The 26,620-nt window shown below is 41.5% G+C and overlaps 2 protein-coding genes across 7 annotated transcripts in view; one reads left to right on the top strand and one right to left on the bottom strand.

Annotated features, from left to right (window-relative positions):
• Window positions 1-26,620, bottom strand: part of LOC140716481 (ryanodine receptor 1-like) — a 560,721-nt gene that overhangs the window by 317,301 nt on the left and 216,800 nt on the right. The gene's annotated exons all lie outside the window — the stretch shown is intronic.
• Window positions 1,149-23,551, top strand: LOC140716483 (myb/SANT-like DNA-binding domain-containing protein 1). Its single transcript, XM_073029250.1, has 3 exons — window positions 1,149-1,402; window positions 13,117-13,386; window positions 23,000-23,551. Exons 1-3 carry the CDS (start codon window positions 1,149-1,151, stop codon window positions 23,262-23,264), a joined length of 789 nt encoding a protein of 262 aa, XP_072885351.1. The 3' UTR covers window positions 23,265-23,551.

Raw genomic sequence — 26,620 nt, forward strand, 5'->3', positions numbered from 1 at the left:
TTGTCCTGGACTCACCCACCAAGGGAAACAGCCTTTCCACATCTACTCTGTCCAACCCTTTCAACATTTGAAATGTTTCTATGAGATCCCCTCTCATTCTTCTACACTCTAATGAATACAATCCAAGAGCCGAAAAAACGCCACGTTCCAGCTGCCATTTTCCATGTGGGCGATCTGTTATTTTTTTTGTACAAGGGAGGGGGTGGAGGGACTGGGGTTTGCAAGTTTTGATTCCATTTCTTTTTTGTGTGACGGGAGGGGGGGTGGTTGATGTCTTTCCTTTCAACGACTCTCACGGTTTTTATATAATTCATGGCTATCCGGAGAAGACAAATATCGGAGTTGACTTGTACATGCATAACTTGACAATAAAATTAGCCTTTCAACCTTTGAAATTGTTTACTATAAAACAGTTGCTGCAATTTTTCATTAGAACCCGCTCGGGTGTCAAAATCACCCAGAAGGAATATGTCAACTTGCAATTAGAATCAAAAATCTACCGTATATGATATTTTCAATGCATCAGGCAAACGGTAAAACTGATTTACTGTTTTTCATACCATGATGTTAGTATTCTCTGAAATTAAGTTCCATTGATCTGACTAAAACCTAGCACAATGTAGCCAGTCACGAGGAATAAATGTTTTTCAGGATTTCATCTCTTAATTACACCAATTACACTTCTGACAGATGGCTAATTCAATGGTTTCAACTGAAAGCTTTTAGAATTTAAGAGCGACCTTCATTTCATGAAGGGAAACAATTAAAAGCTTTTAAGCAAAGTAGCATCATCAGTGTTAGACCATCACTGATACAATGTTACCCTGGCAACAGGCACTTTACATCAAGAGCTAACAGGCACCAGCTGAAAAAGCTTTAAGTATTTAAATACAGAGTGGAATGCCAAAATCCTGCACCCTTTTCAGGCGGTTACACTCTAGAAGCATTCATCCAAAAGCTTTTACTTGAAAGAAATTATGTTAGTCATCTATCATCAATCCTTTTATCTAAAACCTTTTGAATGTGTTCTAAAAGGGTTTTAGACATGCTTGCCAGAATTTAAAAGCTTTTCAATTAGCCATCAGTCATGAACTCTGAGATAAGATGTTTAAAGCTTCTCCTCACGGATACGCTGATGTATTTCCAAAATGGCAGCTTGTAACAGTGGCAGCAATAGATCAGCTGCTCAAATAGACAAACCAAAGCGATCAAGCAACTGGACTGAGGTTGAAACAAGTGTTCTGATACGTATATGGAATGAGTATTTATCAGATCTTCGAACAGCCAAGAGAAATGCTAAAGTATACGAAAAGATAGCTGAAGAATTTTATGAAGCCACTGGGATAAACCGAGATAAAGATCAAATAAGAACTAAAGTTACTAATTTAACCTTTCAGTACAGGTAAGCATTATAATTGTACTGTAAAGTGTATTAAACCCGAGGTATTGCTTTCTATGAGAATTATTTTCTGTATTATATTGGTACTCCTCATCAATTCTAAGAATAATCAATATCTCTGGAAAATGGCAACATCTCTTTTATTGTTAGAGCAGCTACAAAACTTGGAAATATTATTGAGCGTTTAATGTAAGGGTTTAGAAAGCACCTCTTTTGCAGAGTAGTGATGGTGAAACTTGCAGCAAACCAAGTCATTCCTCTGTAAAACTGATGCTAACACTTGGATTTCTGCGTATCTGTGTCCAAAATTCAAGCAGATAGAGCCATCAAACTGCCTTCCAGCATTGGAGTCACTAGGGTGTTCAATGAGGAACATCACTTACAGTAAGAACTTGCCTGGACAGTAAGCATCACTGATATTTTCTCACTGATTTCAATGGAAATAAATGATTTAAGACTTAGAACTACTCTTTCAAATCTTGCCATTTTTTTCTACACGTAAACCTCCAGCAGCTTGCTAATTTAAATCATTTGAAGTGTTGAAGGTGTTTGAAATTGGAAGTGCTGTAGATATTTTAGTTTTTTTCCAAGTATTTTTTGTCTTTCATCTCATTTAAATGTGCTTACATTTTAAAACCATTTTTACATCTTTTAGAAGTATTCAGAAAGGGAATGCTTTTAAAATGTTTTCAGTGTTTTAACAAACTGAATCTGGAGCATGATTTTGCTGATTGAACAAAGCTAGTTTTGATACCTCCTCTTTATACCATCAGCTTCTTAATATACAAGACCTTACAAAGTGAATTTACCCAGCAGTCCATACTGGAAGATTTGTTAATTTTAAGGCAGCTTTTCCTTGAAGTGTAAGTTAGATTGTTATTCACAAAAGCTCCCATATTATTCTTTAGATTTTGTTTTTAAAAAAACTTAAAGAATACGCATACTCAGCTATTCAGGAACAGCTTCTTCCCCTCTGCCATCCGATTCCTAAATGGACTTTGAAGTTTTGGACGCTACCTCACTTTTTTAATATACCGTATTTCTGATTTTGCACATTTTTAAATAATCTATTCAATATACATAATTGATTTACTTTATTATGTTTTATTTTACATTATTTTTTTCTCTCTCTGCTAGATTATGTATTGCATTGAACTGCTGCTGCTAGGTTAACAAATCTCACGTCACATGCAGGTGATAATAAACCTGATTCTGATAGAAGTTCTATGGCATTGCATTAGACTTTCTGTATATTTACTCAATGAAATTTCATCATAAACTGTGTTATGTTTGTGTGCTGGTACCATAGACTTTTGTTCAAGGTCTGTATGCTGTACAGTGCTCACATTGAAACTGTTTGTGCAAACGAGATCCACACACCAAAGCAGCCGTGAATCAGGCTTTCTTCTCTGTTACAGGGTATCAGATTTTACACTGTCTATTACTTACGTACTCACTTATGTTGTGTTCTTCGTGTTCGCACCCACCTTACTATTGGCGGCCTTGGGCCTTGCACGTGTCTGACCACTCATGACCCTGTGGTAGCCTCTCCAATCGTCGCCCTTCCACCCAGAACTTTGCGCAATTATAGACCATCGATTCAAATGCACACAGCTTTTCTGCCACACGTACGCAAAGATCAATTTTTCAGTTACACAGCTTTTGGATTGAAAGATGCTGATCTAGAAACAGAAACACAACACAAGGGACAGCAAGCTGCCCCCGTTTGGCTCCTGTAGCCTGCTCTATTATCCTTTGATATTATCCCAGCGCAGTAACAACTGCTCTCTTTTCAAACCCTATCTGTCCAGAAATGCATCTTTGGTAAAACTCTGACAATCTGGCATCCCTGAAACTTTTAGTACCGTAGAAGTGGATTGTCTAGACTACTGTCTGTTACACCACCAAACACACCTCAATTTCATCTTTTTCTTTTAACACATTGTATTGTGGTATAAGAAGTTTTCCTGTGAACACTGAGTTTAAAAAGAACAGGAAATGTACATGCACTCCTGATCCCAGGTCTGGCCACAAAACTACCCTGATTGCTGATCTCTGGGATCCCCCACCACGACTTCCATCCATGGCAAACTCTGGCCCTGGGCCCACATCTTGCATACTCCAAGGAGGAAACCAGCTGCTGAACCGTCGGGATTCTGATACACTGCACCTCCTCAGTGAGCTGGCCTTTCACGGCTTTCATTCTAGAGAGGGAGAGTCAGGAACTTCCTCTCATAACTAAACTCAATTGGACTTGAAACATGGAAAGTCGGTTTATTATTGCATGCCATCCAAGCATCATTTTATCACATTTTCTCTTCATTCCCTTCCCATCGGGCAGAAGATAGAAAAGCCTGAAGGTACAGAGGCTCAGGGAGAACTTCTATCCTGCTACTGTAAGACCATTGAACAGTTCCCTAGTACAGTAAACTGACCTTAGCTTTTCCTGCATAAAGGTGTGCTGATTGTCCCGAATCGGATGCCATCTCTCCAAGGGTTGGTAGATCCTGTTGCACAGAATCCGCACCACTGATGTCAGACTCACCGGCCTGTAATTTTCGGACTTGTTTTTGCTACACCTTTTAAACACTGGTACTCCAGTACCCCAGAACCTCACCTGTGGCCAAAGGTGAAGCAAACAATTTCTGCAAGGGCCCTGGCAATCTCTTCACTAGCTTCCCACAATGTCTGAGTATGTCAGACTCTGGGTATTTATCTACTTTAATACATTTTAAGGTAATTCAAATTTTAGTGAATTTTTCTGCACTCTCTCCAGTGCAATCGCGTCTTTCCTAATGTGTGTGACTAGGAATGTACAAATATTCCAACTGTGCTTAACTAATGTTTTATAAATTTAGGGCTGACGCAGGGCTTCAAAACAAAGCACTGGCAATTCCTCACCTCCTACACATTACCTGACCTGTTAAATTATCTGGGCTGTCAAGGTTGTTGCTTTGTTAGAAGTGTTTCCATATAACAATTACAGCAGGAAACAGGCCATCTTGGCCCTTCTAGTCCGTGCCGAACGCTTACTCTCACCTAGTCCCACCAACCTGCACTCAGCCCTTAACCCTCCATTCCTTTCCTGTCCATATACCAATCCAATTTCTTTTTAAAATGACAATATCGAACCTGCCTCTACCACTTCTATTGAAGCTCATTCCACACAGCTACCACTCTCTGAGTAAAGAAGTTCCCCCTTGTGTTACCCCTAAACTTTTGCCCCCTTACTCTCGACTCATGTCCTCTTGTTTGAATCTCCCCTACTCTCTATGGAAAAAGCCTATCAATGTCAACTCTATCTATCCCCCTCATAATTTTAAATACCTCTATCAAGTCCCCCCATCAACCTTCTACACTCCAAAGAATAAAGACCTAACTTGTTCAACCTTTCTCTGTAATTTAGGTGCTGAAACCCAGGTAACCTTCTAGTAAATCTCCTCTGTACTCTCTCTAATTTGTTGACATCTTTCCTATAATTTGGTGACCAGAACTGTACACAATACTCCAAATTTGGCCTCACCAATGCCTTGTACAATTTTTAACATTACATCCCAACTCCTATCCTCAATGCTCTGATTTATAAAGGCCAGCATACCAAGATCTTTCTTCACCACCCTATCCACATGAGATTCCACCTTCAGGGAAATATACACAATTATTCCTAGACCACTCTGTTCTACTGCATTCCTCAATGCTCTACCATTTACCATGTATATCCTATTTTGATTAGTCCTACCAAAACTTACCAGCATTAAACTCCATCTGCCATCTTTCAGCCCACTCTTCTAACTGGCCTAAATCTCTCTGCAAGCTTTGAAAACCTACTTCATTATCCACAACGCCACCTATCTTAGTATTATCTGCATACTTACTAATCCAATTTACCACCCCATCATCCAGATCATTAATGTATATGACAAACAACATTGGACCCAGTACAGATCCCGGAGGCACACCACTAGTCACCGGCCTCCAACCTGACAAACAGTTATCCACCACTACTCTCTGGCATCTCCCATCCAGCCACTGTTGAATCCATTTTACTACTTCAATATTAATACCTAACGATTGAACCTTCCTAACTAAACTTCTGTGTGGAACCTTGTCAAAGGCCTTACTGAAGTCCATATAGACAACATCCACTACTTTACCCTTGTCAACTTTCCTAGTAACCTCTTCAAAAAATTCAATAAAATTTGTCAAACATGACCGTCCATGCACAAATCTATGTTGATTGTTCCTAATCAGACCCTGTCTATCCAGATAATCATATATACCATCTCTAAGAATACTTTCCATTAATTTACCCACCACTGACGTCAAACTTATAGGTTGATAATTGCTAGGTTTACTCTTAGAACCCTTTTTAAACAATGAAACCACATGAGCAATATGTCAATCCTCCGGCACCATCCCTGTTTCTAATGACATTTGAAATATTTCTGTCAAAGCCCCTGCTATTTCTACACTAACTTCCCTCAAGGTCCTAGGGAATATCCTGTCAGGACCTGGAGACTTATCCACTTTTAAATTCTTTAAACGCACCAGTACTTCCTCTTCTTTAATCATCATAGTTTACATAACTACCCTACTTGTTTCCTTTACCTTACACAATTCAATATCCTTCTCCTTAGTGAATATCGAAGAAAAGAAATTGTTCAAAATCTCCCCCATCTCTATTGGCTCCACACATAGCTGTCCACTGATTCTCTAAGGGACCAATTTTATCCCTCACTATCCTTTTGCTATTAATATAACTGCAGAAACCCTTTGGATTTATTTTCACCTTACTTGCCAAAGCAGCCTCATATCATCTTTTAACTTTTCTAATTTCTTTCTTAAGATTCTTTTTGCATTCCTTATATTTCTTGAGCACCTCATTTACTCCATGCTGCCTATATTTATTGTAGATCTCTCTCTTTTTCCGAACCAAGTTTCCAATATCCCTTGAAAACCATGGCTCTCTCAAACTTTTAACCTTTCCTTTCAACCTAATAGGAACATAAAGATTCTGTACCCTCAAAATTTCACCTTTAAATGACCTCCATTTCTCTATTACATCCTTCCCATAAAACAAATTGACCCAATCCACTCCTTCTAAATCCTTTCGCATCTCCTCAAAGTTAGCCTTTCTCCAATCAAAAATCTCAACCCTGGGTCCAGACCTATCCTTCTCCATAATTATATTGAAACTAATGGCATTGTGATCACTGGACCTGAAGTGCTCCCCAGCACCTATCTCCATGAAGTGTTAAACTTATTTTAGTTTCTGGTAAAGTATTCCTTTTTACCATATCAAAATTTGGGAGGAATCTCTTCAAAACCTTATCCAACATGTATCCTTAAAACAGACCAAGACAAATTATTATGCCATTTCTTTCATTGCCATTTGTAGGACTGCTTTTTACTTTAAGACAGTAATTTAAATAGCAAGGAAGCACACTGGGGTGTCTTAAATGTATTAGAGATATCAAGATAAAAGCAAGCTTTCTTTCTTTTTGGAGGACGTGATAGAAATACAACTTGTGTTAAATGGAAAGAAGTAGCATAAGATGGATATATAGATACAAATATTCAAAAGCAGAGCTACATAAGGGAAAACTAGAATTCTTGATGCATATGTGTGCGAAGGAGATAATAGGATTTTCCTGCAGTTTCGGCTATCTGCTTATTTCAGGTTTATGGAGTCTAGAAGTAGTAAAAACAGGCCCTTTGACCCATCACGCTCATGCTAAACTTTTTTTTACACACACAATGGGTGTAACTGCTGTGATGAGGCCACACACAGGCTGGAGGAGCAACACCTTATATTCTATCCGGGTAGCCTCCAACCTGATGGCATGAACATCGACTTTTTGATTTTCCGGTAATTGTTCCCCCCTCCCCCACCCTTCACCATTCCCATTCTCCTCTCTCACTTTATCTCTTTCCCTGCCCATCACCTCCCTCTGATGCTCCTCCCTCTTCCCTTTCTTCCATGGCCTCTGTCCTCTCCTGTCAGATTCCCCCTTCTCCAGCCCTGTATCTCTTTCATCAATCAACTTCCCAGCTCTTTCCTTCACCCTTCCCTCCTCCCGGTTTCACCTACCACTTTGTACTTCTTCCTCCCCTTCCCCACTTTCTCACTCTGACTTCTCATTTTTTTTTCTCTCCAGTCCTGAAGAAGGGTCTCAGCCTGAAACTTGAACTGTTTACTCTTTTCCATAGATACTGCTTGACCTGCTGAGTTCCTCCAGCATTTTGTGTGTGCAGCTGAACTTTTTGCCCATTTATACTCATCCCCTTTGCCTATATACTAGGTCTATATCTTTCTACCACTTGTCTATATAAATGGCTGTCTGAATATACCTTGGTGATTGTAACTGACTTCACTTACACTTCTGGCAATGTGTTTCAAATATCAATCACAATTGTGTGTTTAAACAAAAAAAATTCTTTCAAAAACACAAGAGATTCTGCAGATGCTGGAGATCCAGAGTAACACATACAAAATGGTGGAGAAACTTAGCAGGTCAGGTAGCATCTATGGCTTGTCCCCTAAAATCCTCACTAATTTTTATATATATTATTTATATATATATATATATATATATATATTTTCATATTATAATTATGATTTATAATTTGAATTTTTATTATATTTACTTTGATTTGTACTTCAGGGAGCACGAAGCGCAGAAACAAATATCACTGTGATGATTGTACGCTCTAGTATCAATTGTTTGGTGACAATAAAGTATAATGGTATAATGGAATGGCTGGTGCTAATGAAAGGTCTCAACCCAAAATGTTGATTGTTTATTCCTTTCCGAGTATTAGGCAGGAACAGCTATTTTGGGGCATGTTCACGTCTGATATATGGAGGGTGTGTAATGACCAACTGAAGAGAGTCCAGGACGGTCCCAAGTAAATTTATTATCAAAGTACATATATATTCTGTGACCACTTTACTAGACACAGGGGTGTACCTAATAAAATGGCCACAAGATTTGAAACCGGCGTGGTCTTCTGCTGCTGTAGCAGATCCGCTTCATGGTTCAATGAGTTCTGTATCCAGAGATGCTCTTCTGCACACCACTGTGGTAACGTGTGGTTATTTGAGTTACTGTCGCCTTCCTGACAGCTTGAACCAGCCTGCCCATTCTCCTCTGAGCTCTCTCATTAATAAACCTGCAGAACTGCTGCTCACTGGATGTTTTTCTTTGCACCATTCTCCGTTAACTCGAGAGTTATGTGAAAATTCCGGATCAACAATTTCTGAGATACTCCAACCGCTCTGTCTGTCATCATAAGCATTCCCTGCTCTCAAAATCACTTGTATCACATTTCATCCCCGTTCTGATTTTAGGCCTGAAAAACAACTGAACCTCTTGGATCATGTCTGCCTGCTTTTATGCATTGAGTTGCTGCCAAGTGATCGGCTGATTAGACATTTGCATTATTGAGGTGTACAGGAGTACCTAATAAAGTGACCACTGAGTGTACATGTCACCATATACTACCTTAAGATTCAACTTCTTGCAGGCCTTTACAGGAAAATAAAGAAATACAGTAGACAGGTATGTTGTGTCAGAGGGAAGGACAAGGTATGTTGTGTCAGAGGGAAGGACAGGTATGTTGTGTCAGAGGGAAGGACAGGTATGTTGTGTCAGAGGGAAGGACAGGTATGTTGTGTCAGAGGGAAGGACAGGTATGTTGTGTCAGAGGGAAGGACAGGTATGTTGTGTCAGAGGGAAGGACAAGGTATGTTGTGTCAGAGGGAAGGACAGGTATGTTGTGTCAGAGGGAAGGACAGGTATGTTGTGTCAGAGGGAAGGACAGGGATGGCAAGGTAGGGGAACCTTGAATGGGGAAGTGGATAAATTTAGTAAAGAAGGAAACATGAAAAGGTTTAGAAAATTAAAAAAAAAATCAGACCGAGCCTTAGGGAATTATAAAGAAAAAATCATGACCTCCAGGGACCTGCCTAAGAAGAATTGCATTCCTCACCAGTGAGAAAGTTGGGGGCAGTCCAACAAAGATCCACAACATTTTATAACAAGAGAATAACTTATTTTGTCAATTGTTCAAGGTTATACTAAAAGCAGATTAAAGAGCATTTTCCCCAGGAAAGGGCATATATATCAGCATCTCAAAGTCATTACTCTTAAGAAAGAATTAGGTATTAGAAGGATATTTTAGTTTTTTATTAAGATACAGCAGAGAGTAGGCCCTTCGAGCCATGCCACCCAGAATCCCCCAACCTAACTCTAGCCTACTCACGGGACAACTTACATTGATGAATTAACCTACCAACCGGTATGTCTTTGGACTGCAGGAGGAAACCAGAGCACCCGGAGGAAACCCACATGGTCACAGGGGGAGCATACAAACTCTACACAGGCAGCGGTGGGAGACAATCAGAGAGGCAGAATTAAGACGGAGAGCTCTGAGATGCAATTTGAACTGGTACTAAGTATTGCGGGTTAAATGTCTCCTCTGCTTTTAAAAAAAAATCAGCAATTCTGAAGTTGCAAGTCCATTGAAAGATCTTATTTACATTGTGGAAAAATTTGCATGGTTTGCCATTATAACTTGTTTGAGTTATTTTGGATTGAGATGACAATGCTTGCCCTTTATATGCGATTAACTCTATTAGCTTTATTCTCAGCATAATAATTTTCTCTGTAGTTGGGCACCTTAATTACCTGCTAATACTTTCTAATCCTAGTACCTCATTACTTCACTCTTCTGGATAAGAAAAGGGATTAGTACTGAACCATTGCAAATTTCAGTAACTATTCACTATATAGAACATAGAATTCTACAGCACAGTACAGACCTCTACCCACAATGATGTGTCCACCATGTAACCTACTCTAGAAACTGCCTAGAATTTACCTACCGCATAGCCCTCTATTTTCCTAAGCTCCATGTAGCTATCTAAGAGTCTCTTCAGTGACCCCATTGTATCCGCCTCCACCACCGTCGCTGGCAGAGCATTCCACGCACCCACCACTCGCTGTGTGGAAAACTTGCTTCTGACATCTCCGCCATAACTTAAAACTATGCGCCCTCGTGTTAGCTATTTCAGTCCCGGGAAAAAAGCCTCTGGCTATCCACATGATCAAAGCCTCTCATCATCTTATACACTTCCATCAGGTCATGATGAGGCCACATTCAGGTTGGAGGAGCAACACCTTATATTCTGTCTGGGTAGCCTCCAACTTGATGGCATGAACATCGACTTCTTGAACTTCGGCTAATGACACCCCCCCCCACCCGCCTCACCATTCCCCATCCTCTTTTACCCTCTCTCACCTTATCTCCTTGCCCATTACCTCCCTCTGGTGCTCCTCCCCCCTTTTCTTTCTTTCATGGCCTTCTGTCCTCTCCTATCAGACTTCCCCCCACCCCCCATGCCCCAGGACTGTATCTCATTCACCAATACACTTTTTGGCTCTTTACTTCATCCCTCCCCCCTCCTGGTTTCACCTATCACCTTGTGTTTGTCTCCCCCTCCCCATATATTTTAACTCTACTCTTCATCTTTTTATTTCTCCAGTCCTGCTGAAGGGACTCTGCCTGAAACATAAACTGTACTCGTTTCCATAGATGCTGCCTGGCCTGCTGAGTCAATCCATCATTTTGTGTGTATTGCCTGGATTTCCAGCATCTGCAGGGTTTATCTTGTTTGTGATCTCCCTCACGGGCCCCACTCTCCCCCACAATCTCCCTCATGGGCCCCATAATCTCCCTCACCGGCCCCACTCCCTCTAATATCCCCAAATGCTCACTCTACCCCATAGTCTCCCTCACACCCCCAACTCTCCAACATATGCAAATCATATTCTACTCTTTAAGAAAGGAGGAAGGCAGCAAAAAATAAATTATAGACCAGTTAGTCTGACCTCAGTGGCTGAGAAGATGTTGGAAGCAATTGTTACGGATGAGGTTATGGAGTACTTGGTGACAAGATAGGACTAGAGAAACCTGCTGGAATTCTTTGAGATTAGATTACAAATAGGATAGATCAAGGAGATGCAGTGGATGTTGTATATTTGGACTTTCAGGAGGTCTTTGACAAGGTGCCACATGTGAGGCTGCTTACCAAGTTCAGAGCCCATACTATTACAGGAAAGTTACTAACTTAGTTAGAGCATTGGCTGATTGGTAGGAGGCAGCAACTGGGATTAAAGGATCCTTGTCTGGTTGGCTGCCCTTGAGTAGCAGTGTTCTGCAGGGATCGGAGTTGGGACCACTTCTTTTTGTGCTGTATATCACTGATTTAGATAGTGGAAATAGATGGCTTTGTTGCCAAGTTTGCAGATGATACGAAGATCGGTGGAGGGGCAGGTAGTGTTAAGGAAACAGGTAGGATGCAGAAGGTCTTGGACAGATCAGGAGAATGGGTAAGAAAGTGGCAAATGAAATACAATTTGGAAAATGCATGGTTATGCACTTTCGTAATGGAAATAATGTACAGACTATTTTCTAAATGGGGAGAGAATCCAAAAATCTGAGATGCAAAGGGAAGGTTAACTTGGAAGTTGAGTCTGTGGTGAGGATGGCAAAATGCAAGGTCAGCATTCATTTCAAGAGGTCTTGAATACAAGAGTAGAGATGTGATGCTGAGACTATATAAAGCACTGGCCAGGCCTCATCCTGAATACTGTTTTAGGAACAGTTTTGGGCTCCTCATCTAAGAAAAGATGTGCTGGTAATGGAGAGTGTCCAGATGAGGTTCACAATGATGATTCTGGGAATGAAAGAGTTATCATATGAGGAATGTTTGATGGCTCTGGGTCTGTACTCATTTGACATTATTAACAGTAACACTGACATAGTTTTTCTTCCAAGCAGAAAATCGACCACACAAACCAGTTTCATTCATCTAACTAATTCATGAATAGTCACAGTTTTCCCCCGGGCAGGGGAGTCTAAACTAGAGGTGAAGAAGAAAGATTTAAAGGGGATGTGAGAGTCACGATTTTTTCCCCACCACACAGCAGTTGGTGTACATTTGGAACAAACTGACAAATTGGTAGAGGCAGGTTGAATGAAAACATTTAAAATACACTTGAATGGGCACATGGATAGGAAAGGCTTAGAAAGGGATCTAGCCTAAACACAGACAAATGGGACTGGTTTAAGATCGGCATCTTGGTCAACATGGATGAATAATGCTGACCGGCTTGCCATTGTGTTCTGTGACTCTCAGACTCTATTCCACACATAGAATTATTATTCAATGTAAGAAAATTATGGATGCTGCAAGTTTATGAACATTTTTTAGCTAACTTATTACTGCAAATGATAATCAGTGGTTCCTGCCTATGTGCTTCTCAGATCTTGATTTTTGCTGATCAAATTATCATGTACATCGAAAGTTTATGATTTTATTGCAGTCATTTGAGAATCTTACTAGTTTGAATATACAGTATATGTTAACTGTACAAGGACTATTCCTTTATATTGTCTACAACTGCAATTTACTCTGCATTGTTAAAACCTACAGGAAACAAAGGGTATTTCTTTACCATGTAATTCCTTCTGAATCTTTCTCTTTTATTGTGGCAGACGAGTTGACTTTTGATTTAATTTTATAGACTAATAAAACTTTAACATTTAATCATGTTAATATCCTTATTAATGAAATTTTGATACTAAACTTGCTTATTTTCATTGAGCTTTATGATAAAATACATTGAACTATAACTTTGTATTTCAACTAGAAAGCTCAAGGCTACGTGTGGAAGTGCAGCTTCCTCTTCATACTGGCCCTATTATGAAGCTATCCACAGAATGCTTGCTCAGTTCTCTGGTCAGGATGAATCCAGTGTATCTGAGGATATAACACAATTACCTTCAGCAACCAAATCAGAAACTCCATCACCCTCACTGAAACAAACATTTCCAAATGATGATGTCGTGATATCCGAGGGAAGTTCTTGTGAGTCTGACCTCACGGAAAATTCATCCAATTTTCATTCTTCACAACTGAGGTAAGCCAAATGCAATAATTTGACATTTTTAATTACGGGATCAATCCCAAGAGTGAGCAACACACACAAAATGCTGGAGGAACTCAGCAGGCCAGGTAGCATCTATGAAAAAGAATAAACAGTCGATGTTTCAGGCCAAAACCCTTCCTCAGGACTGGAGAAAAAAAAGGGTGAGAAGCCAGAGTAAGAAGGTGGGGGAAACGGAGGAAGAAGTTCAAGGTAGTAGGTGATAGGTGAAACCAGGAGTGGGGGAGGGCTTGAAGTAAAGAACTGGGAAGTCGATTGGTGAAAAAGATAGAGGTGAAGAAGGGGGAATTTGATAGGAGAGGTTGAAGGCCATGGAAGAAAGGGAAGGTGGAGGAGCACCAGAGGGAGATTATGGGCAAGTAATGAGATAAGGTGAGTGAGGAAATGGGAATGGGAAATGATTAAGGAAAGCAGGAAAACAATTACCGGAAGTTTGAGAAATCTATGTTCACGGCATCAGGCTGGAGGCTACCCAGACGGAATACAAGGTGTTGCTCTTCCAACCTGAATGTGGCCTCATTGTGACAGTAGAGGAGGCCATGGACTGGCGTGTTAGACTGGAGTGATTTGGGTTTAATGGGACTCAGCTCTCAATTGTTTTCTCCCCATATAAAATTGCCAGTTACTTACAAATTTAGGGTTGTTACAATGGTTTTGATTGGCAGTCATTATTTGCATTTCATTTGTTGATAAGATTAATGAAATGCAAATAAAATTACAGTGACTGGAATGATTAAAGCACTGGTCAAAATTTGGATTCAAGCTGAATAGCTGAGTGAGACCTCAGAGAAAATATTGTTACACCAAGTTTCTTTTAATACTTGATGTTTAAAGGAGAGTCAACAAAATCTTCTCAAGGAGCTTGTAAATGCTCCTCTGTTCCTATGCACTAAACTGGAAAAAGTTGTTTGAATCACTCAACGTTCTAAGGGACCTTTGGGACGCAGTGACCATAATATGATCAAATTCAGCCTGCGGTTTGAGAGGGAGAAGATAAAGTGAGATTTATCAGTATTACAGTAGAGTAAATGGAATTATATTGGCATGAGAGAACAGCAATGGCTGGTGTTTCTGGGGGCAATTTGGAAGGCTCATGATATATATATATATATATATATCCCGAAGATGAAGAAATATTCTAAAGGGAAGATGAGGCCATTTTTTGCTGACAAGGAAAGTCAAAGTAGCATAAAAGCAAAAGAGAGAGCATATAATATAACAAAATTAGTGGGAAGTTAGAAGAATGGGAAGCTTTTGAAAACCAATGGAAGGCAGTTGAAGAGCAGAAGGAGAGAAAAGCTTAACTAATGAAGGTAAGCTAGCCAGTAATATAAAAGAAGATAAAATATTTTTTCAGATATATAAAGAGTAAAAGAGAGGTGAGAGTGGACATTGGGCAGCTGGAAAATGACACTGGAGAGGTAGTATTGGGGGACAAATGAATGGTGGACAATCTTAAGTATTTTGCATTGGTCTTTACTGTGAGAAACACTAGTATGTACGCCAGGAATTTGAGAATGTCGGGGGGAATAAGTGAGTGTAGTTGCTATTACTAAAGAGAAGTTGCTTGGGAAGCTGAATGGTCTGAAGGTAGACATGTTACCTGGGCCAGATGGACTATACACCAGGGTTCTGAAAGAGGTAGCTAAAGAGATTGTGGAGGCATTAGTAGTGATTGTTCAATAATCACTAGATTCTGGAATGGTTCTAGAGGACAGGACATTTTCAAATGTCACTCCACTCTTTATAAAGGGAGGAAGCCAGAAGAAAGGAAATTTTAGGTCAATTTGTCTGACTTCAGTGGTTGGGAAGATGTTGGAATCCATTATTAAGGATGAGGTTTTGGGGCACTTGAAAGCACATGATAAAGTAGGCCAAAGTCCTCCCTCAAATTCCAACCTTACTTCTTCTGAATGCTCTCCACTCCCCCTGCACTAATCGTAACCCCACCATCAAACCCCCAGATAAAGGGGGTGCTGTAGTAGTTTGGTGGACTGACCTCTAACTTGCTGAGGCCTGATGACAACTGTCAGACACTTCTTTCTTACCCCTTGAACAGGATTCCACTAAGGAGCACCAGGACATTGTCTCCCATACCATTACCGACCTTATTATCTCTAGGGATCTCCCATCCATTGCCACCAACCTTGTAGTTCCCTCACCCCGCATCTCCCATTTCTACCTCCTACCCAAGATCCATAAACCTGCCTATCCAGGTAGACCCATTGTTCCTGCCCCACTGAACTTATGTCTGCATACTTCGACTCAGTTATAGTTCCTGCCTAGATCAGTCCCTTCCTACCTACATCCATGACATTTCACATGCTCTTGATCTTTTCAGTGATTTCAAATTCCTTGGTACCGATCATCTTATTCTCACTGTGGATGTCCAGTTGCCATACACCTCCATCTCCCACCAGGAAGACTTCAAAGCTCTTGGTTTCTTTCTGGACACCAAACCAACCAGTTTCCCTTCACCACCACTCTCCCCTGTCTGGTGGAACTTGATTTAATTTAATTTCTTAATTTCTCCTCTGGCTCCTCCCACTTCCTTCAAACAAAAGGTGTAGCCATTGGCACGCACATGGGTCCCAGCTGTGCCTGCCTGTCTGTTGGCTACGTCTATGTTCCAAGCCTACACTGGTATCACTCCCCAACTTTTCCTACGCTACACTGATGACTACATTGGTGCTGCTTCTTGCACACGTGGAGCTTGTCAACTTCATTAACTTTGCCTCCAGCTTCCTCAAATTTACCTGGTCCATTTCTGATACTTCCCTCCCCTTTCTCTATCTCTGGAGACAGCTCATCTACTGATGTCTATTATAAACCCACTGACTCTAACAGCTACCTGGACTACACATCTTCCCACCTTGCTACTTGTAAAAACTCTGTCCCCTTCTCTCAATTCCTCTATCCCTGCTGCATCTGCTCTCAGGAGGGGGCTTTTCATTCTAGAGATGTCCTCCTCCATCAAAGAAAGGGGCTTCCCTTCCTCTACCATTAATACTGCCCTCAACAGTATCTCTTCCATTTCGCGCATGTCTTCCCTCACCCAATCCTCCCGCCACCCCACCAGGAATGGGGTTCCTCTTGTCCTTATCCGCTTAACCTTGCAAGTGGAACAAGTGCTACACCTGCCCCTACACCTCCTCCCTCACTACCATTCAGGGCTCCAAACAGTCCTTCCAGGTGAGGTGACACTTCACCTGTGACTCTGTTGGGGTCAACTATTGTATCCGGTGTGCCAGATGTGGCCTTGGGTATATCAGCGAGACTGGATGTAGATTGGGAGACTGCTTCACCGATAACCCAAACTCCGTCCGTCAGAACAAATGTGATCTCCCAGTGACCACCCATTTTAATTCCACTTCCCATTCCCATTCCAGCATGTCAGTCCATGGCCTCCTCTACTGTCGCGATGAGGCAACACTCAGGCTGGAGGAGAAACACCTTATATTCTGTCTGGGTAGCTTCCAATCTGATGGTGTGACATTGATTTTTCAAACCTTCAGAATGCCACCATTCCCAATTCCCATTTCCCTGTCTCACCTTATCTCCGTACCTGCCCATCACCTCCCTCTGGTGCTCCTCACCTTTTCCTTTCTTCCATGGTCTTCTGTCCTCTCCTGTCAGATTCCCCCTTCTCCAGCCCTGTATCTCTTTCACCAATCAACTTCTCGGCTCTTTACTTCACCCCCCCCCCCCCCCCCCGGTTTTACCTATCGCCTTGTGGTTCTTCCTCCTCCCCGCCCCCCCAACTTTCCTACTCTGACTCCTCATCATTTTTTCTCCACTCTTGCTGAAGGGTCTCAGCCTGAAATGCTGACTGTTCACTCGTTTACATAGATGCTGCCTCGCCTGGTGAGTTCCTCCAACGTTTTGTGTGTGTTGCTAGGACAAAGTCAGCGTGGTTGCCTTAAGGGGGAAATCTTGCCTGACAAATCTGTTGGAATTCTTTGAAGAAATAACAAGCAGGAAAGAGAAAGGAAGTCAGTGGATGTTGTTTACTTGGATTTTCTGAAGACCTTTGATAAGTTGCCATACGAGACTACTTAGAAGAGTCCATGCCATTACAGGAAAGATACCGAAATGGATAGAGGATTGGCTGATTGGCAGGTGGCAAAGAATGGGTATAAAGGGGCCCTATTCTGGATGGCTGCTGGTGACAAGTGGTGTTCTACAGGGGTATGTATTGGGACTGCTTCTTTTCATGTTATGGATGATGGAATTGATAGCTTTGTGGGCAAGTTTGCAGATGATACGAAGACAGGTGGAGGGGCAGGTAGAGTTGAGAAAGCAGAGAGTCTGCAGAAGGACAGACAGATTGAGAGAATGAGCAAAGAAGTGGCAGATGGAATACAGTGTCGGAAAATCAATGATCATGCACTTTGGTAGAAGGAATAAAGGCATGGACTATTTTGTAATTGGGGAGAAACTTCATAAATCTGAGGTGCAAAAGCACACAAGAGTCCTTGTGCAAGATTCCCTAAAGGTTAACTTGCAAGCTGAGTTGATGATAAGGAAGGCAAATGTAACGTTAGCATTCATTTTGAAAAGATTAGAATATAAGAGCAAGGATATGATGGTGAGGCTTTATAAGACATTGGTCAGACTGCACTTGGGAGTGTTATGAACAGTTTCGGACCCCTTATCTTAGAAAAGCTGTGCTGGCACTGGAGGTCCAGAGAATGATCAGGGGAATGAGGATGTTTGATGGTCCTGGGCCTAAACTCGCTGGATTTAGAATAATTGAGAGGGGGGAGTCCTCATTGAAAGCTATTGAATATTGATAGGCCTAGAAAGAGTGGATATGGAGAGGATGTTTCCTATAGTGGGGGGGGGGGGGGGGTGGAGTCTGGAACCAGAGGGCGCAGCATTAGAATAGAAGGATGTCCCTTTAGAACAGATGAGGATGAATTTCTTTGGCTAGAGGGTGGTGAATCTGTGGAATCTGTGGAGGCGAAGTCACTGGGTATATCTAAAATGGAGGTTGATAGTTTCTTGATTAGTCAGGGTTTCAAAGGCTATGGGGAGAACGCGGGAGAGTGTGTTGAGAGGGATGATCAATCAACCACAATGGAATGGCGGAGCATTTGATGGGCTGAATGGCCCAATTCTGCTCCTATGTTTTATTATTTTCAATGGTGTGCATGTAATTCACACAGAACATTGGGAGAGCTATCACAGAACCTAATGCTGAGCACCGTTTCTCAGAAATGCTCTAGATTTCTATCCTGGTGCTAGTTTATTTCATCTGGATCACAGACTTGCAGTTACACAGTATGGAAACAGTCCCCGCAGCAGAAATCGCTCACACTGACTAATGTGTTTTCCTGAGCTAGTACCATTTACCATATCCCTCTCAACCTTTCCTATCCATTCACCTGTCCACGTCTTCAAATGTAATCACACCCAAAAGGCTCCGAAGCATTCGGGCCACAGTTTCTTCCCCCAAGCCATCAGACTCCTCAATACCCGAAGCCTGGACTGACACCTTGCCCTATTGTCCTGTTTATTATTTATTGTAATGCCTGCACTGTTTTTGTGCACTTTATGCAGTCTGTAGTCTAGTGTGGCTTTCTCTGTGTTGTTTTTTATTATGTAGTTCAGTCTAGTTTTTTGTACTGTGTCATGTAACACCATGGTCCTGAAAAACATTCTCTCATTTTTACTATGTACTGTACCAGCAGTTATGGTCAAAATGACAATAAAAGTTGACTTGACTTTTGGCAGCTCATACCTACCACCATCTATATGGAGAAACTTGCCCTTGAGGTCCCCATAAAAACTTTCCCCTCTCACCTTAATCCTGTGCCCCTTAGTGTCAGACTCCCCCGGGAGAAAGATTATTAACCTCTATTCCCCTTATCTACGTTGACAGGCCTTAGTCTGGCTGGAGGTCATTAATAGTGTTAATTGTACAAAGGGATTCTGGGGTCCAAGTCCTTGAGGATGTTGCACTAATTGATAAGGTGCTAAAGACGACATAAGGCAAGCTTGCCTTCATTAGTTGAAACTTTGAGGTCAAAGGTCTGGAATTGTATTGCAACTTTATAAAAACTTAGTATAGGCCACACATGGATTAATGCATTCCACAATTGATCTAAAATCCTGCTGTATCTTTTGACAAACTTCAATATCCAGAACTTCACCAAATTTGTGACGTCGGAAAACTTAATCAATCAATTTTTATCCGTCATTTAGGTATTCTGTTATTTTTCAAACATCAGAGTCCCAGCCCATATCCATGTGGAACACCACAAGTCACAAACTTTTCAGGGTTCGGGTGTAAACTCCCTCCCTTGTCCTTGAGTGATCCTGCTCTATCCCTAGCTCTCCTTTAGTTTTTAATGTATGTGTAAAACACCCTTGCATTTTGAATACTCCCACTCACCAAGGATACTTCATGGCCCCTTTTGACCCTCCTAATTCTATGCTTAAGTTCCTTCCTGCTGTCTGTATATTCCTCACGAGTTCTGTCTGATTTCAGTTTCCTAAACCTTATGCTTGTATCCTTTTACTTTTTCATTAAGCTCACAACGTCACATTGCATCCAAGGTTCCATAATCTTGCCATCCTTACTGAACCATGCAAGTCTGGAATTCTGACCTGGTCGCTTTTAATTAATGGCCACATGTCAGATGTAACTGTCATAGGACTTGGAGTTGTGATCTCTGTGTCCAAAATGTTTTCCCACTGTATCCTCAACCACCTGGATAGGTCTGCTTCCCCATACAAGGTCTAGTATGGTCCCTCTTCTTGGTTCAGAAATCCTTCTGAACGAAATTCAGCCTCACATAAGGCTCTTGCTCTTAAGAAATCAACGTTGGTGAAGTTAGTTACCCACTACAACTTTTTTTCAGAAACCTGTCCATATATCTGTTCTTCCTCCTCATACTGGGTAATGGGAAGCCTACAGGATAATCAAATCACAGTGACCGCACCTTTCTTATCTTTGAGCTCTAGCCATATTGCCTTACTGAATGAGCCCTCTCTTTAAAACTGTATGAGGAAATAAAAAAAATACGTACACTGAATGCATCTACAAAATATCCCTTTATTATTTTTTAACCTGTCAAGCTGCAGTTTAAGCAGTTCTCAGAATATGCCGGGGCTGGGAGGAGGTAATTTTAAGGTGATTGGAAGAAAGTATCATAAGTAAATGTTTTGTTTCAACACAGTGGTGCGTGCATGGAACACCTGTCACGCTTGGTGGTAGAGGCAGATGCATTAAGGATTTATTAAACTCCCAGGATAATAGAAAATGGAGGGCTATGTAGGATGGAAGGGTTAAACTGATCTTACAGGAGGTTAAAGGGTTAACACACCATTGTGGACTGAGGGGCCTGTTCTGAGCTGTGATGTTCAATGTTTTATGAATGTTCTTTATTTTTATAATTCACATCTTATTAATATTACAGCGTTGTCAGGCACACATTCTAGAGAAATCTTCAGCTAACTTTCCCCATTTTCAGCCAGGTGCAGACTGCTGGCCCATCTGGCACTGTCAGAACCTCTAACCAGGAAAGTTGATTAAGTTTACCTTTTTAACATGGCCGGATTTTGGGGAGCAGGAATTCCTATATTGGTGAACACCTAAAAAAGGTGGTGAAGCAGTAAGGGACCCCGGAGCACCTTGTGCTGTGTGGACTCAATTCCTGGTACGGCTGAGCAGGAATGAAAAAGTATACAAATTGATTAATGTGGATATAACAGAAAGGAGCAGATATGATGGCAAAATTCTCTTCCTTCTAATGCTCTGCTTTTGGCTGGGGGAGCATCAGTGAATGCTGTTCCAAGGCAAACCACCAACATCCTTTCCTACCCACTGGCTTCAGCCATCACCTGCAAGCGCAAATGCTCCACCTGTCCCCACACCTCCCCCCTTACCGCCATTCCGGGCCCCAGACAGTCCTTCCAGGTGAGGCAACACTTCACCTGCGAGTCTGCTGGAGTCGTCTATTGCATCCGGTGCTCCCGGTGCGGCCTGCTCTACATCGGCGAGACCCGACGCAGATTGGGGGACCGCTTCGTCGAGCACCTCCGCTCCGTCCGCCACAACAGACAGGACCTCCCGGTTGCCACCCACTTCAACTCTGCCTCTCATTCCCATCTAGATATGTCCATACATGGCCTCCTCTACTGCCACGATGAGGCCAAACTCGGGTTGGAGGAGCAACACCTCATCTACCGTTTGGGTAGCCTCAAATGTTAAGTATTTAACATTGAGCCTCAAACCTCAATGTTTGGTGGTATGAACATTGAATTCTCCAATTTCTGGTAATTCCCTCCCCCTCCCCCTTCCCCTATCCCAGGTCCCTCTCTGCCTCTCTCCCCTTTCAACTTTCTGCTTCTTTATCTCTACAGTTCTTTCGTGCTTATTCCCTCCCCCTCCCCCCTTTATCTTTCCTCTGATTGATTTTCCACCTGGTGCCTCTAGGCCCTACCCCCTCCCCCTATCTCTATTACTGGGCTTCGGCCCTCTCTTCCCCACCCCCCCCCCCCCATTCCTGATGTAGGGTCTCGGCCCGAAACGTTGGCTACTCTTTTCTCACGGATGCTGCCTGACCTGCTGAGTTCTTCCAACGTTGTGTACGTATTCAGCTATCACCTTCTAACTATCTTCCTTCACCACCCCTACCTTTTCATTCTGGCATCGTCCCTCTTCCTTTCAGGTTCCGATGAAGGGTCTTGGCCCGAAACGTGGACTGTTTACTCTTTTCCATAGACGCTGCCTGGTCTGCTGAGTTCCTCCAGCAGTTTGTGTGTGCTCCTCTCCCTATCTCAGCCCTAGGAAGCAGTACTTTACTGAAGTGGGTAGTTCGTTAGATGTTTGTAGGGCAGATGGTAGTCAGAAAGTAGGTGCAATAATTGGCACAAATGGATAAAATCTTGGTCAGTTCAGTAAACTTTACTCATCACCCTAGTTTCTCTGCCAAGATCCTGCCTAACATCAGATGAGATTCTAGGGTACACAGATGGCCATTATCATATAAATTCATACTAATAAGAAAGTAAGTAGAGGCTGATTTTTTTTTAATATGCATGTTACTTCTTGATGCACCATCAATAACTCTCGGAGGCAGGAAGTGAACGATAGGCTTTTATTAGCAGCAAAAAAGGGAGCCCACTACATCTCGGAGACTGAGGGAGGAGCAGTGCCCCAATCGCCTTTATACAGGGGTCCGTGGGAGGAGCCACAGGAGCAGTCAGCAGAGCGGCGTGTCCAGACAAATATACATAGCTTACCACACTTCTGCAGTTTTTTTTCTGAATCTGAATCAAGGCCTCGGCAAAAAACATCATGTTCTATTGCATTGTGCCACCTTGTGTCTGACTTGATTACTTCACCTCGTAAAAGAGAAATGATTTGCAGTACCCCAAAGCCTTGCCTGCCTGAATAATACGTATCTAATTGTTTGAAGTCGGTTCAGTATCTGTCCAGTTTCTGTGGAAGTGATTTTTAACAAGAGTGGTTTAATATATCAACAAGTCTCACCTTCACAAGTCAGAATCTAATTACATCACAAGTTTTGAGTGTGAGATCTAAACCTGTATTCTGCACCGTCTTTACTTGCTGTAGAACTGAACTGGTACCCATCAAGAAGAGGAGGGCATCAAATGCTGACCTGCACAAGAAAAGTATCAGACTAATGGAGTCAATGCTAGAAGAACAAAAGAAGATAAGCACGGCCGTGGAAGAAACAAACAGGGAGGTTCGGAGAATTCTTGATCAACAAACTCTCTTACTAAATCAAAGCTTGCAGCTCCAGCAGCACATGTTACATTTGCTGGAAAAGGTAGTGTGTCAGCATTGTGCAAACAATCCAAATGTTTTTAAAACATAACTGACCTTGCCTCCGGTATTTTTATTTTTGAAAGAAAACGGGCAAATCTAATAGATCTGTGATCAATTGCACGTACGTAAAGTGACACTCAGCACTCCAACCTTTCCCTGCCTGCTTAGTATTACGATCAGCCTTGGATCTCTTGTGCTGCTTATTCAAACAAACCTTTTTGGCCCAAAGTGGTATGATCAATTTCTGAGGGTAACTATATCCCTATTTTAATCTATCACTCAGACATCAGTTCAGATTCATCTCCGTGCTTGGAATTCACAACCATAAATTTGAGTATTGAAGAAGTCATTCTGAATCACTTAATAACTCTAATGATCATAATAATAATAACCTGCTGATGAATTAACAGAAAACATTACTGTAGATGTGTACATTCAGCTTGGGGTTTGTATAATTTAAAAATGGCCTCATTCAGTTGTTTCTATAAAGGATTTTGCAGAACTGTGGCAAAATTGAGACTTATAGACAATAGACAATAGGTGCAGAAGTAGACCTTTCAGCCCTTCGAGCCTGCACCACCATTTTAAGATCATGGCTGATCATCTACTATCAATACCCGGTTCCTGCCTTGTCCCCATATCCCTTGATTCCCCCATCCATAAGATACCTATCTAGCTGCCTTATTGCTGCCTTTTTAAAAATCATTCCCTGGCACAAATTTAATTACTATTTTTCTTTTGTCTTAATATGTATTTCAATTTATCCAGAAGTTGTTCATGGGTTGAAATTGTTTCTGTTAAATTATTTATCAGTTACAAGGGAATGTCTTTTTACTTTGGGTTGGATTGTGCTTGACCTGGCCCACACCTTCCCCCCCCCACCCCCCAACTTATCTTTAACAGCTCTACTGTTGCCAGCATCCTGCCAGGCTTACTGCTGTAGGATCCTCAGGCTGAAGCACTCTAAGTGACCTTGAGGCCACATTTAATGAAAATAAAGGATGTACTCCTCCCAGTCACCACTGACACAGCCACCTGACAAATCAGGCTGACAGAAATCCTTCCTGCTATTTCTAAATAAAGATAACCAAAATACCTGGACCCTACTACAAAAATAAATTAATTTAATAAAAAAATTAATTTGAAGCCACAGTCAACTTATGTAAGTACAAAGCGTAACTTCCTTTAAGCTCTGGTAACAATCAAGCTTTAACAAGCATTCTAAAATTGTAATACTAACTCTTCATAAATTATGTGGGACAGGACAGTGGCACATCTAGTACAGCCACTTCCTTGCAGTGCCAGAAACGTGAGTTCAATCCTGACCTCCGCTACTCTCCGAGCGGCATTTGCATGTTCTACCTGTGATCGCGTGGGTTTCCACTGGGTGCGTATTCCAAAGTCAAAGATGATGAAATAATTGGCTGTTATATATTGCTTCAAAGCTGTAGAATCTGAGATAGCTGATGAAAGTGTGGGGAAAATAAAAATGGGATCAATGCTAATTTTGTGGTTGATGGTTGGCACAGAGTCAGTGGGCTGAGGGACTTGTTTTCATGATTTTTTTAAGCATTGCTTCTTATACTGAAGCCTCCTTGTTCAATTGGTTCTATATATTTTTCAGAATATAAATATATTTGACTATAATTTTCAGCTAATATATATATATATTGTTTTATCTGTGAGTTGCTTTCAATTTTTGAAAGAGTACAATTTAGGATTTAATTTTGAAAAACCACAATTTAGAGATTACTTTTTAAAGAAGTACAATTATGCACAATTTAGGAGTGATTTCTTTTAAAAATATTTCAGCTTATACAAGTTGCATATTAGCAGTGAACACAACACGAACCTGCTGGAAAATCTCCCACTGTTCACCTTTATAATAAAAACTGTTGCAAAACTGATGTACGACTAGTTGCCTTCCTTGTGACAGCAAGCTTAGAGTACCAGTTTGTTCCTGAAATTTCTTTGCTATCTAACCTGATCATGCCAACCTTTTTCTCAACTAGACACATCCTCTATCTTAATTAATCTAACAAAAGGCCTTAAGCATCCATCCTGAAAACTGGAAATAAACCAACCTCAACAGCTTTTGATTATCTTGGAGTGCACAAAGTTTTGTGGGAAGAAAAAGTAGCGTTTTGAAAAACATTAAATTGGAGAATTCCCAAAGACCTTATGGAATCTGTCCAGGACACATTATGGATCCCCCAGGATACTGAGACAAAGCAGGATACTGCTGAGCCCTTGACAATGAGCTTTGCACCCTTCAGTTCCAAGTAAAACCACTAGAGAGTAGGCTAACATTATTCCTTTGTGTAAGGACCATAATCCAATATCAAGGAGATAATCTAGAAATTATAAAATGGTGAACCTTAAGTCAATAGTATGACAATTATGGACAGGATCAGGTTCAGACTCGGGTTTAATATCACCGACACATGCTGTGAAATTTGTTATTATGCAGTGGTACTACACTGCAATGCACTAATAATAAAAACTGTAAACTACAGAAAGTATATATTAAAAAGGTTAAATTAAATCAGTGCAAAAAGAGGAAACAAAAAAGTGAGGTAGTGTTCATGGGTTCAATGTCCATTCAGAAATCGGATGGCAGAGGGGAAGTAGCTGTTCCTGAATTGTTGGGTGTGTGCCTTCAGGCCCCTGTACCGCCGCTCTGATGGTAGCAGTAAGAAGAGGACATGTCCTGAGCGATGGGGGTTCTTAATGATGGATCTACTTGCATTTTGGGAATGCATGGACTATTAGTTTAGCTTGATTGAGTTTTATGAGGTGATAGAGATAATGGATGGCCATAGGACAGTGGATGCTGTCTACAGGGACTTTAGAAAAAGATTTGTAAGGTTGCTCTTGGTATACAGGTCCAGAAGATTAAAGCATATAGGATCCATGGACAACTATTATATTGGATACAAAACTGACTTGGTCATGGAAGACAGAGGTAGTGGTGGAGCAGAATTCTTCTGACTGAAGGTCTGTTACTGATGGTATTCTGCAAGGGTTAGTGCCAAATCCTCTGTTGTTTGTACTGGGGGGAGGTGTGTGTGTGTGTGTGTGTGTGTGTGTGTGTGTGTGTGTGTGTGTGTGTGTGTGTGTGTGTGTGTGTGTGTGTGTGTGTGTGTGTGTGTGTGTGTGTGTGTGTGTGTGTGTGTGTGTCTGTCTGTCTGTCTGTCTAGATATCAACTCCGATGCAGATGTTGGTGACCATGGTTTTCCATACAGATCTATTCCTTGTTCTTTGGATGACTTCCATTTCCTCGATGTGAAGCCACCTGGCTAAGCTTTTAATGTACATGATGTGTCCTAGGAATCTGAGTTGTCTTTCTCTTATTGTTGGTATGAGTGATCTTGGGCTCTTCTGAGAACTTCTCCATTTGATGT

Source organism: Hemitrygon akajei, chromosome 25 (assembly GCF_048418815.1).
Source record: "Hemitrygon akajei chromosome 25, sHemAka1.3, whole genome shotgun sequence".
In the NCBI taxonomy this organism is placed as follows: Eukaryota; Metazoa; Chordata; class Chondrichthyes; order Myliobatiformes; family Dasyatidae; genus Hemitrygon; species Hemitrygon akajei.

What these genes read in the sequence shown, in the direction of transcription:
- LOC140716483 (XM_073029250.1), top strand. Translation starts at nt 1,149, where the DNA reads ATGGCAGCTTGTAACAGTGGCAGCAATAGATCAGCTGCTCAAATAGAC. An exon ending in AATTTAACCTTTCAGTACAG is followed by an intron (nt 1,403 to 13,116) that starts GTAAGCATTATA and finishes TATTTCAACTAG; the next exon opens with AAAGCTCAAGGCTACGTGTG. An exon ending in TTTCATTCTTCACAACTGAG is followed by an intron (nt 13,387 to 22,999) that starts GTAAGCCAAATG and finishes TACTTGCTGTAG; the next exon opens with AACTGAACTGGTACCCATCA.